General features: G+C 38.7%; 1 protein-coding gene and 1 non-coding gene across 2 annotated transcripts; both read left to right on the top strand.

The window, feature by feature from the left end:
* Positions 1-417: 417 nt before the first annotated feature.
* On the top strand, positions 418-11,568 carry CYP7A1 (cytochrome P450 family 7 subfamily A member 1). Its single transcript, XM_019974116.2, has 6 exons — positions 418-599; positions 2,753-2,993; positions 4,186-4,763; positions 6,857-6,987; positions 8,392-8,567; positions 9,382-11,568. The coding sequence occupies exons 1-6, from the start codon at positions 523-525 to the stop codon at positions 9,679-9,681; spliced, it is 1,503 nt and encodes a 500-aa protein (XP_019829675.1). The 5' UTR covers positions 418-522; the 3' UTR covers positions 9,682-11,568.
* On the top strand, positions 3,588-3,660 carry TRNAG-CCC (transfer RNA glycine (anticodon CCC)). Its single transcript has one exon. It is a non-coding gene; the product is annotated as a tRNA-Gly (tRNA).
* Positions 11,569-12,721: the final 1,153 nt, after the last annotated feature.

The raw sequence follows: 12,721 nt of genomic DNA, 5'->3' as shown, positions 1-12,721 counted from the left end.
CAGCAGAAACATTTCACTCAGTTCTCTTTCCTTTGAACTTTACAGCTCTCTCTCTTGTAAATCATTTAAATTGATTTCTTTTTAAAGGTAACAAGATCAAATCATTAGCTTAATGATAACTTGTACTTACTTTTCTTTGCCTTATTATATTTTACATCTCTATTTGATATGTTCATCTTGAACAGGTTTATTTGTTCTTTTCATAAGAGTCCTAAATTTGTAATACTGGCTGTCATTCCCAGGTCTGAATGTTAAGTCAACATATGTTTGAGTGACCTTCAACTTACCAAGTATGGCAGGCCTCTGATTGTTTTGGAACCTCTTCTGATACTTGTGGACTTAGTTCAAGGCCAGTTATTTTATTTTATTTTTTTACCTAATAGGGATGGTTAATTGTTTGCTTTGATCACTCAAGTGAAGCATCTTACCATGTATAAAAAGTCTAGCTGGAGTCTGTTGTTACATCCTTACCTTTCTCATCACAGACGCTTCTCCTCAGAGGTTTCACATTAGATTTGCAAAATGATGAGCCTCTCTTTGATTTGGGGGATTGTTATAGCAGTGTGTTGTTGTTTATACCTACTTGGAATGAGAAGAAGGTAAGTTTTATCTTTAAATTGCATTTTTGTTCATTCATTTAAAGTTATTTAACTTTCATTGTTATACCATAGAGTTGGTTTTCTGTACTTACAAATGCTGGCATTTTCTTACTTAATATTTTTAAATTAAAAAAAATTTTAAGTATCTTTTTTATTATATCTCACAAGAGATATAATGGCAATGTTTCCTTTTTAGCATTGAAATATATTAGTCTTAATGTAAAAATGGACAAACTTGTTAAACATCACTGACAGAAACTTTGTAAGATCTGTGTGTGTGCGTATGTCTGTGTGTCCACGTGTGCATATAAAGTGTGGGGTAGTAAGGACAGATGTGGTCAGTGGGATCCACAGTTCTATCTCGTAGATTAAATAGATGCTCTGACTAAATAAATGTTCTCTTTTTAGCTAGTTCTTGTGCACTGTATACACTCAGGCTGAGCTGGACAAGAGCATAGAGCCTGCAGTGATCATCCTGTTATTCTTTTTTTTTTTAAGCTTTATTTTATGTATTCATTCAGTTTTAGCTTCACTTGGACTTTGTTGCTGCAAGGGCTTTCCCTAGTTGTGGTGAGCGGGGGCTACTCTTTGCTGTAGTGCTCAGGCTTCTCACTGCAGTGCTTCCTCTTGTCGTGGAGCACGGGCTCTAGGTGCTCAAACTTCGCGGGCTTCAGGAGTTGGGATGTGTGGACTCGGTGGTTGTGACTCGCTGGCGCCAGACCACAGGCTCAGTAGTTGTGGCACATGGACTTAGTTGCTCCTCGGTAGGTCAGATCTTCCCAGACCAGGGATCAAACCCATGTCCCCTTAACATCAGGGTTAAGAATCTATTATTATTACTAATGATAATCAATCATGGTGAATTGGGAAACTGCTAAACACATGAGACATCACTTATTTGTGTGCATCATTTACAATTGGTTGAAGAAATACAATAAAGTCAGATATATCCACCATAATTATTTAACTTCTGATTGGTTCAAAGAGCATTTGGGGGAGGGCATATAAATATTCTCAACTATGTCAGTCTCCAAAACAGAATTACCCACTGCATATCTTCAGCTATGTAGGTTGCTATGGGTTGTCCACCTTTTAACAGGTTTTTTTTTTTTTTTCCTTTTCAGTATTTTAATTCAGGCTTAGTAATTTCTATTTTTAATTAAACTGCTTACCTGCAAACTACAAAAATAAAAATCATTATTTTATGCTATGTTATTCTACAAAGAGGGAGAGTGGTTTCTGTTGGAAAATAAATGTTTATTTTATTAAATGAAAACATTTAAAATAGCATGAACATTAAATTATAATGCTAGATTATAAGAAAGAGCATTAAATTATAATCAATAACCATGTCAATACCTATCTTATTCAATTTCATTCTATAATGTGCTAATTTCTCAGATTCCCCTCTTCAACTATCATTACAGAATAATGTTTAAACTATGAAGATTTTTAAAACTTCAATTCTGCAATCCTTTCTGTCATTCAGTATGCTACCTTTAGAGAAGACAATAAAATAAAACATTTTGAGATACTCAGGCAAACAATGCCTAGAAACAAATATAAACACTACAATGTAATTTCATTTCTACACTGAGAGCAAAAATCTTATTGGCCTTGGTTGATCCTTTTATCCTCATGATTGGGAAGAATGAGCAGCATATATTAGACATTTAGTAAGGGCTTCTCGGGTGGCGCAGGGGTAAAGGATCCCCCTGCCAATGCAGGAGATGCAAGAAATGCGGGTTTGATTCCCTGGGTCAGGAAGATCCCCTGGAGATGGAAACGGCAACCCACTCTAGTATTCTTGCCTGGGAAACTTCATGGACAGAGGAGCCTGGCGGACTACAGTCCATGGAGTTGCAAAACAGTTGGACATGATTGAGCATACTGTACAGAAACACACGTGTGCACACATACATATACGTGTTTGCTGAATGGATGCATGGATGGATGGATTTATCTATCATTTTTACCAACATATCATGTTACTAAGTTAAGATGACTCATTATTTTAGTAAAGGAGCAGGGCCCCATCAACCAAAAAAAATCAATAAACTATAGAGTTTGAAATTTGACATCAGTGGTAGTAAACTTAAAATAAACAAAGAACTATGTACAGTTTTCCATATTTACCATCTTGTTTCTTACAGGCAGATGGGCGAACCCCCTCTGGAGAATGGGCTGATTCCGTATCTGGGTTGTGCTCTGCAATTTGGTGCCAATCCTCTCGAGTTCCTCAGGGCGAATCAAAGGAAACATGGTCACGTTTTCACCTGCAGACTGATGGGAAACTATGTCCACTTCATCACAAATCCCTTGTCATATCATAAAGTACTGTGCCATGGAAAATACTTTGATTGGAAAAAATTTCACTTTACTGCTTCTGCAAAGGTAACCAGATTTGCATTTACATAACATTAGACTTGCTTATTTTCTACCTTGTCTATGTCAATCTATTTAACCATTCTGATGTACTTCAATTGAAAGACAGAGATGTTGAAGAGAGCTACACTTACATGAAGATTCTTAGAAACACAATAAACCAAATTGGACATAATCTCTTGGTACTAACCATTTAAAAAGTTGAAATAGGTATAGATTTGTCATTTTCTAACCAGTTTACGAGGGTGAAATAAAAACTAAATGTTTTACTGGAGTAGACGGTACTGTATAAGACAGATTAAAAACTCACTCATGTCAATAATTTTTACACACCACCCAAAGTGCACGTGGGAACTTAACGTTCAATAGTTGTTTTACCACACTCATGCCACACAATTGTTTAATTTTGTTAAGGAATTGTCCATATATTTTGGCATCACTTTAAAAGGCTCTTCTACAGAGAAAAATGAATCAATATTAACTGAGTTTCTGCAAAGAAATATTAGACCTGGTCTCTGCTCCTAAGTAACTTAAAATCTGGTTAAGATATATCTACAAAGAATATGAAAGAGAACCAGTGATAAAAAAAAAATTCTTCAAACTTCCCTGGTGGTCCAGTGGCTAAGACTCTGCACTCCCAATGCAGAGGGCCTGGGTTTGATCCCTAGTCAGGGAACTAGATCACAGATACCTCAACTAAGAGTTCCCAAGTACCCTAATTAAGACCCAGTGCAGCCAAATAAATAAATAAACATTTTAAAGAAATACTCTTGATTAATGCCAAATTAACATGCAAATAAATGTAGAAGCATAGAAAAATAAGAAAGAGAACAGCAGAGTGGTACAAGGAAGGAAGTTTCACTGATAATCTGGGACTTAAAGTTGGCCTTGAAGGACGTGATTTGGCCATTTATTTGAAGAGTTATTTCAAATATAACTGCTATGAAATTGCAGGTGGGAAGGCTGGTTCCCCCTCCTCCCCTTTTTTAACAAGTAGAGAATCATGAAGAATCACGCTGTTTACTATTCCTGCTGCTAAGTCACTTCAGTTGTGTGACCCAATGGACCACAGCCTGCCAGGCTCCTCCGTCCAGGGGATTCTCCAGACAAGAGTACTGGAGTGGGTTGCCATGCCCTCCTCATTTACTAGTCCCGGGTCAGGCTTAATTTCTTTTTCTCCCCACATTTTATTGCCCATCAGGCATTTGGACACAGAAGCATTGACCCGAGCGATGGAAACACCACTGATACCATAAGCAAAACTATCATCAAGACCCTGCAGGGTGACGCCTTGAGCTCCCTCACGGAAGCCATGATGGGAAACCTCCAGCTTGTCCTGAGACCCCAGGGGCCACCACAGCCCCCCACACCCACCTGGGTGACCGAGGGGATGTACTCCTTCTGCTACCGGGTCATGTTTGAAGCTGGCTACTTGACGCTCTTTGGCCGCGATCTCGCAGGGCAAGATGCCCAAAAGGCGCTCATTCTAAACAGCCTGGACAACTTCAAGCAATTTGACAAAATCTTTCCCGCCCTGGTGGCTGGCTTCCCCATCCACGTGTTCAAGACAGGACACTACGCCCGGGAGAAGCTGACGGAGGGCTTGAGACTCCAGAAGTTCAGAGAAAGAGACCACATCTCAGAGCTGGTCAGATTTTTGAATGACACATTCGCCACTTTGGACGACACAGAGAGAGCCAAGTCACTCCTCGCAGTCCTTTGGGCATCGCAAGCAAACACCATTCCAGCCACTTTCTGGAGCTTGTTTCAGATGATTAGGTAATTAGCAGATTATCCATTAATTTCTTTATTTTAGTTGAAAGCAGAAATTCAACCATTGTAACTCAAAGAAAAACTCATGGTACCTTCTCATGCTGTCAATCATGAATGTGGCATTTACCCTCGTAAATGTTCAACATTTACATCGGCTCATCTGATCCTCTAAAAAGAGCTGTGACCGGTAAATGCATCTTATAGAAGCAGAGACTGATCATCCTGGGGAAAGGAACGTACTGGTACAGGGTCAATGAGGCTGTCTGCACCCAGAGCCCTTCTCCTTAAGGCCAGGTTGTTCTTCATGACGCCTCTTTAAGTGCATGAATTTGGTCTTTATAATCATAAAAATATCCTTATATGATTGCTGATGAACTGTCAGCAAAAAGGACAGTGCGTGCATGCTTGCTAAGTCACTTCAGCCTGCCTACATTAGCTGTTTTTTCACTCAGTGGTTGCTGTAATACTATTTGACCAACTCTAATACCTATGAATCAATCATAATATACTGTTATTGATGGAATTTAGCTAGATTTTGCCTTTTAAATTCAGCTCAGTTCAGTTGCTCAGTCGTGTCCGACTCTGCAACCCCATGAATCGCAGCACGCCAGGCCTCCCTGTCCATCACCAACTCCCGGAGTTCACTCAGACTCATGTCCATCGAGTCAGTGATGCCATCCAGCCGTCTCATCCTCTGTTGTCCCCTTCTCCTCCTGCCCCCAATCCCTCCCAGCATCAGAGTCTTTTCCAATGAATCAACTCTTCGCATGAGGTGGCCAAAGTACTGGAGTTTCAGCTTTAGCATCATTCCTTCTAAAGAAATCCCAGGGCCAATCTCCTTCAGAATGGACTGGTTAGATCTCCTTGCAGTCCAAGGGACTCTCAAGAGCCTTCTCCAACACCACAGTTCAAAAGCATCAATTCTTCGGCGCTCAGCTTTCTTCACAGTCCAACTCTCACATCCGTACATGACCACTGGAAAAGCCATAGCCTTGCCTTTTAAACACTGTATATAAAAAAAAAACTTGGATGCAACATAAACTTTGCATAACGTGATTTCTTTCCCAAAGGTTAGTCTTTTGGGAATTTGACATTCAAACGTTTTATTGAATTATTCCAGTTAAACTGGATGTTGCACAGACACAAAATTACTCTTCAATTGGATTGGGAATGCCAAAGTTCTGTTGAGGGCTTCTAATTTTATGTCTTTAAAATATATATATTTTTTAATTTCAGATAAAAAACTCATCTGTCTCAAAGATTAAATGTCTTCTAAAATGTTTACTTCGGAAAGCTCTGTCTGGAGTAAATTCACATATTAACAGCAAGGTTACAACAGCAGTTTTATATCCTATAAGCAATAGTAGTGATTTCCTGACAGTCATGCAGAAACATCAATCAGATGTTTCTGAGACTGTGATCCTGGTCCATGGACACCTCACCACGTGCTGAGGATCCAGTGAGTGTCAGTGTCCTAACATTCATTTCACAGGTCCAAGTGTCAGAGGAATACATTATCATACAAGTGGAAAAGCTGCTTCATGTGGAATCATAGGGATTTTAAGAGTGAATTTAAATTTCCTTTGGCAGTTTAGCTAGTACTTTAGAATCGTTATCTTGGAGGCAACTTTCTCTCTCACTTGCCATGTAATGACTACTTTGACCACTTAATCCTCACTAGAATCACTTATTTAAAAGTCTAGCCAAAGTTTTACTTTTATGTAGCGAGACCCTTTCATCAGTTCTTGCTGATATCCAAGGACTTAAAAAACTATAGGGATTTCCTTGGTGGTTCAGGGCTAAGACTCCATACTCCCAGTGCAGGGGCCCAGATTCGATCCCTGGTCAGGGACTAAGAGTTCACAAGCCGCAACTAAGAGTTCACACGCTCCAACTAAGGCCTGGAGTAACTAGAAAAATACTTTAAAAGCACAACTATAAAACAGAGTAAAAAATAAATGGGAATGTCCCTGTATCACCTTCTCTGTATCTTGACCTGTATCTGATTAAAAGAAGGGGGAAATGCCTATTTGCAGACTTTTTGGTAGAGAAAAAACTTATGCTCTGTACATCTTTTCTTTTCTCTTAACTTTTCATAGAAACCCGGAGGCAATGAAAGCGGCCACTGAAGAAGTAAATAAAACACTAGAGAATGCTGGTCAAAAAGTTAGCTTTGAAGACAGTCCTATTCATTTGAATCAGACACAGCTGGACAACATGCCCGTGCTAGGTGTGCTTGTGTGTGTGTTCCGTGTTATTTTCTGTGTCCTCCTACCCGCGATCGTCAGCTCACATCACACACTTACTTGTTGCAGGCGTTATGTCCCATCTGACCCTCCAGCAACCCTATGCCTGGAGACTAGTACTGTTTCTATATAACAAGTGAGCAGACGGGCATTTACAGGTTACGTCACAGCCTGGGATGGGATGGAGGAACCAGTGACAGCCTGACATGGAGCTCTTGACCCTATACTCTCAAGCTCTTCTCTGCACTTCCTCCCTTGTTACTGCTTTTACCACTCTTCTTATAGTTAGTACATTATTCGTGTGCATGAAATCAAAGGGGAAAAGGTATCACCATGAAACCACAATTAGCTGCATGGGTTGGGAAATGGGGTGGACGGTTATTTCATTGAAAAATGTTTGATTCTCTGGATTTTATAGAAATACAGAAGTACTATGTTTTTAAGTAAGAAAAAAGTTTTCTCTTGCTTTTGTTACGTTTCTTTAGAGGAAAGAAACCAGTGTATGCTTTCGGGGCAGTGTGTCTTAGCGGAAGGGACAGGGAGGCAAGAAGCACGGGCCCCGTGGGAGGACTCTGACTTGCTGTGGAGACCTCGGACATGTCATTTCACTTTGGGGACCTTATTTTCTCATTTGTGAAATCAAGTGCTAACGTGCTATGATTTTATGCACAATTGTGTGATGAGCACTTAAAGCACGACAATTAAAAGGACAGAAACTGGAAGGTCTCATCATATATTTCAGCTATTCTCAGCATGTTCTTTGTGTCCCTTTATGTCCCTACGAGAATGCAGGGTGTACTCACATAACCCCAGGCAGTGTAATGATAAGTACAGGTTCTTATAAACACCGAATCCCAGGGATGGAAGAGCCTGGTAAGCTGCTGTCTATGGGGTCACACAGTTGGACACGGCTGAAGTGACTTAGCAGCAGAAACAGCAACATAGACACCAAAGTGAAGCTGCATCTTGAACAAATATTTCCATAAAAAAGTGTTAGTATATTAAATATCAAAAGTGATAAACTTTGAATAATTCACATAAAAGTTATTTACTGATTTTTTGTAATTATTAGATGTCTAGTATCATGTAGAAATAAGATTGTTTTTCTCTAAAATTATGAAAGTCTAGTTCTCATTGATGATCAAGATTATATCAAGAGATTATAACTCAGATTATTGGATTAAAAATACATTAGGCACAACTAAACCATTGATCACAGCACATAAAAAAGTTTGAGAAATTTGGATCTGGCCAGCTTCCCCTAGTCTGTTTAGGTTTGTGTTACTGGCTGCTAGGGGTATATCAGACTCTAGATTACATGGCCTTATAAATACTTTGTTCTTTCTTCTTCTTTTTCTCTCCTCCTTTATTCCTCTTAAAATCTTTAGACAGTATCATCAAGGAGTCTCTGAGACTTTCCAGTGCTTCCCTCAACATCCGTACTGCTAAAGAGGACTTCACTTTGCACCTCCAGGACGGTTCCTATAATATCCGCAAAGATGACATCATAGCTCTTTATCCACAGTTAATGCATTTAGATCCAGAAATCTACCCAGACCCGTTGGTAAGTGACTGTTCATCAAAGTTCAGTGTCCGGGTGATGTGTACTCAGACTGAAATAAAGAGGAAATTTACCACTGCAGAATTCATTTGATCATTGAAACCACAGGGATTGTCTCTTTTATTAATGTCAAATATTCATATTATATTTTGGAGAATTTGGATGATGGCTGAAATTTTAATTTTTATTCTTGGTATTTGACATCATATCTCTACTAGAGGCTTCCCTGGTGGCTCAGCAGTAGAGAATCCACCTGCCAATGCAGGAGACACAGGTTCAGTCCCTGGGTCAGGAGGATCCCCTGGAGGAGGAAATGGCAAACCACTCCAGTATTCATGCCTGGGAAATCCCATGGACAGAGGAGCCTTTTGGGCTACTACCCATGGTGTTCCAGAAGAGTGAGACATGACTTAGCGACTAAATATCAACAACAACAATCTCTAATAGATTATATCTGCAGTTGCAATAATAAAGCTGCCTCCTTCCTTCCTTAAAAAGTGCCTCTTCCCAAGTCTAGGAAATTAGAGGCTAATATACTGACTCCTCTAATTTCTGATGTAAATCCTTCTTTCTCGTTCTGCCTAAGGGAGGGAGGAACTAGTCACCCAGGTAGGATGGTAGGTATAAAGCTCTCCCATTCCCCTCAATTCTCTTTAAATTCCTATTTCTTATTACTTTCTGATTCAAGGTAGGGTATGTGCTATGTTACTCATATATTGGATTAAAAAAGAAAATAACCCTTTGGAACTTCCAGGTTTAGAAAAAGATTCTTTTTAAACTAGCTTATGCATTTGTTTCCTTTGTATCTTTATTGCAGACTTTTAAATATGATCGCTATCTTGATGAAAATGGGAAGACAAAGACCACCTTCTACAGTAATGGACTCAAGTTAAAATATTACTACATGCCCTTTGGGTCAGGAGTCACTATATGTCCTGGAAGATTATTCGCTGTCCAGGAAATCAAGCAGTTTTTGATCCTGATGCTTTCCTATTTCGAACTGGAGCTTGTGGAGAGCTGTGTCAAATGTCCACCTTTGGACCAATCCCGGGCAGGCTTGGGCATTTTACCACCATTATATGATACTGAGTTTAGATATAAATTCAAGCATTCGTGAACATATGCTTGGAGGCCCCCTGGTGCTGTTACAAGGCTGCGGGCACCATCACTCACCGGTGCCCTGTGGGCAGACGTGTTTAGTGGCAGTACGACGGTGCAGCAGGTTCCCTTCTGCCCAGCAGTGCTTGCTTGTGAATCTTAACGTTTTGGTGATGGTTTCCAGATGCTGTTTCAGACTCTGCAAGTGAAAAAAAAAAGAAACTAGTTTCTAGAAGCCCAATAATTTGTTTTCATTTGAATAAGTCTGTGAGTGTTCACATTGCCAGGAACTGAACTTTATTATTTTCAGAGGAAAAAGTCTTTTTTTTTTGCTTGTTTTTTCCCAGAGTATTTGGCAAAAGTTCTTCTTTTTTTGTTTTCCTAAGGAAACTGTTTTATTTTTATATAAACCTCCCACGGTTATACAAAAGGTACACATTCACGTTTTAGTGAAAATGCATGACTTTCTGATCAGATATGGGGCTCTTTGGGCATAGATGTATATTACAGAGGATATTTTAAAGGATTATATCATGCCTTTTAATAAAAATTTTTTTCAGCTTTCCTTATATCTAGTATTTATAGCTTTTAAAATGACTGTCTTGATGTCTTGAGAACATTAAAGATGGTCTTACTATATTCTCTTTATATTTAATTTATTTTTGCTGGAAACTCTAATATCTGTGTCAGGTTTCAATCATTTTACCTACACTTTTATTAGATTTCATATTAATTGGAAGATTTTTTTTCCAGAAAAGGCAGGTTTTTTTCTGATGTTATTAACATGCATCCATGAAAACAATGTAGCTCTCATGTGATGTATTTTAAAATTAAAATTGGATGATAATGACCATCTGAATGTTTTGGATATGAAACTGCAAAGAATTCATTAAATTGGCATTGTGTTTTATTTGAAAACTTTTTATCTTTAAACAAGTTGTAATCAAAGGAAATATAGTTTAGGCTATAGGACAGTGTTCAGCTACTGTGTACAACAGTGCTTTAGTGAAATATTTTAAGTACTGGAGTTATGAACTGTAATACTTTACTGATATTTCTCTATGTATATATTGTAAATTATATTTAACTTTTTCCTTGCACTACAAATACTAAGATATATTGTAATATTTGCTAATGTTGAAATGATTCACTTTTCAGAAATAAAAGTGTGAATTTTTGTTTTAAATTTTTAAGTATTCCAAATGTTTAAAGCGATCACCTACTAAGTTACAACAATTTTGCTCATTTTGCATCTCATAGAAAAATCAAAATAATTATTCACTCAAAAATCTCCTCCATACTTTATAAAATTCATTAAAGATTTTAAATCTATTTATTTAATTCATTAGTAATTGAATTTATTAATAATATAACCATGGGATTATCTCCCATGTAAGTTATTTTTCATATCAAGAAAATTAAACTCATTTACATGTGCCCCAAGATTAACAAAATCCCCTTTTACAAAAAATTTGTTTTAGACTAAATTTCTAATATGGTTCCCTAATATATTTCATACAGACACATCCTGGAGATATAATGGGTTTGGCTCCAGTTCAGTTCAGTCGCTCAGTTGTGTCCGACTCTTTGCGACCCCATGAATCTCAGCACGCCAGGCCTCCCTGTCCATCACCAACTCCCGGAGTTCACTCAGACTCACGTCCATCGAGTCAGTGATGCCATCCAGCCATCTCATCCTCTGTCATCCCCTTCTTCTCTTGCCCCCAATCCCTCCCAGCATCAGTCTTTTCCAATGAGTCAACTCTTCGCATGAGGTTGCCAAAGTACTGGAGTTTCAGCTTTAGCATCATTCCTTCCAAAGAACACCCAGGACCGATCTCCTTTAGAATGGACTGGTTGGATCTCCTTTGGTTCCAGACCAACCCAATAAAGCAAGTCACAAGAATTTTTTGGTTTCTGAGTGTATATAAAAGTTATGTTTTTACAGTATATTTTAGTCTATTAAATGTGCAATAGTATTATACCTGAACAAACAATGTACATACCTTAATTTAAAATACTTAATTGCTAAAAAGTGCTAATCATTACCTGATGGTTTGAACTTCTTTCAGAATTGGAGTGAGTCCTCTCAAACCCTGCCACTGCTTTAGCAACTAAGTTTACGTATCCTCAGTTCTTTGTTGTCACTTCAGCTACTTTCATGGCATCTCCCCCAGGAGTAGATTCCATCTCCAGATACCACTTATCAGAAGAACTCATCATATGTTAAAGTTTTATCCTGAGGAAGCAGCAACTCACTCACACCTCCAGACCCCATTTCTAGTTCCCCCCACTATTTCCACCATATCTGCAGTTATTTCCTCCACTGAAGTCTTGAACTTCTCAAAGTTATCTATCAAGGTTTGGAAACAACTTTCTCCAAACTCCTGTTGATATTTTTGACCTCTTCTCATGAAATATGAATGTTCTTAATGGCATCTTGAGTAATGAATCCTTTCCCTAAGATTTTCAAATCACTTTACCTGGCTCTAGCAGAGGAATCACTGTCTATGGCAATATATACTTCTTATGAAATACATATTTCTTAAAGAATAACACTTGAAAGTCAAAATTACTCCTTGATCCATGGGCTGCAAAAAAGATGTGTTAGCAGGCACGGGAAGAGTAATTAACCTAATAGTTCATCTCCAGCAGAGCTCTTGGGTGACCAGGGGCATTGTCAAAGAGCAGTAATATTTTGAAAGAGATCTTTTTGTCAGCATGGTAGGTCTCAACAGTGGGCTTAGGATAGTCAGTAAACCATGTTGTAAACATACGTGCTGTCATCCAGGCTTTTCTGTCCCATCTATGGAGCTCAGTCAGAGTATGTTGAGCATAATTCTTACGTGCCCTGGGATTTTCAAAATGGTAAAGGAGCATTGGCTTCAACTTAAAGTCACCAGCTGCATTAGCCCCTGATGAGACAGTCAGGCTGTCCTTCAAAGTTTTGAAGTCATGCATTGACTTCTCCCCTCTAACCAGGAAACCCTGAGATGGCATCCTCTTCCAACACAAGGCTGTTTCTTCTACACTGAAAACCTGTTGCTTAGTGTAGCCAC

This window comes from Bos indicus, chromosome 14 (genome assembly GCF_029378745.1).
Source record: "Bos indicus isolate NIAB-ARS_2022 breed Sahiwal x Tharparkar chromosome 14, NIAB-ARS_B.indTharparkar_mat_pri_1.0, whole genome shotgun sequence".
Taxonomy (NCBI): Eukaryota; Metazoa; Chordata; class Mammalia; order Artiodactyla; family Bovidae; genus Bos; species Bos indicus.
Note: the sequence above shows the minus strand (reverse complement) of the source record. Positions and strands in the feature narration are given on the sequence as shown.

Coding starts and splice junctions, on each gene's coding strand:
- CYP7A1 (XM_019974116.2), top strand. CDS start 523: ATGATGAGCCTCTCTTTGATTTGGGGGATTGTTATAGCAGTGTGTTGT. Junction 600..2,752: donor CTACTTGGAATGAGAAGAAG/GTAAGTTTTATC, acceptor TGTTTCTTACAG/GCAGATGGGCGAACCCCCTC. Junction 8,568..9,381: donor AAATCTACCCAGACCCGTTG/GTAAGTGACTGT, acceptor TCTTTATTGCAG/ACTTTTAAATATGATCGCTA.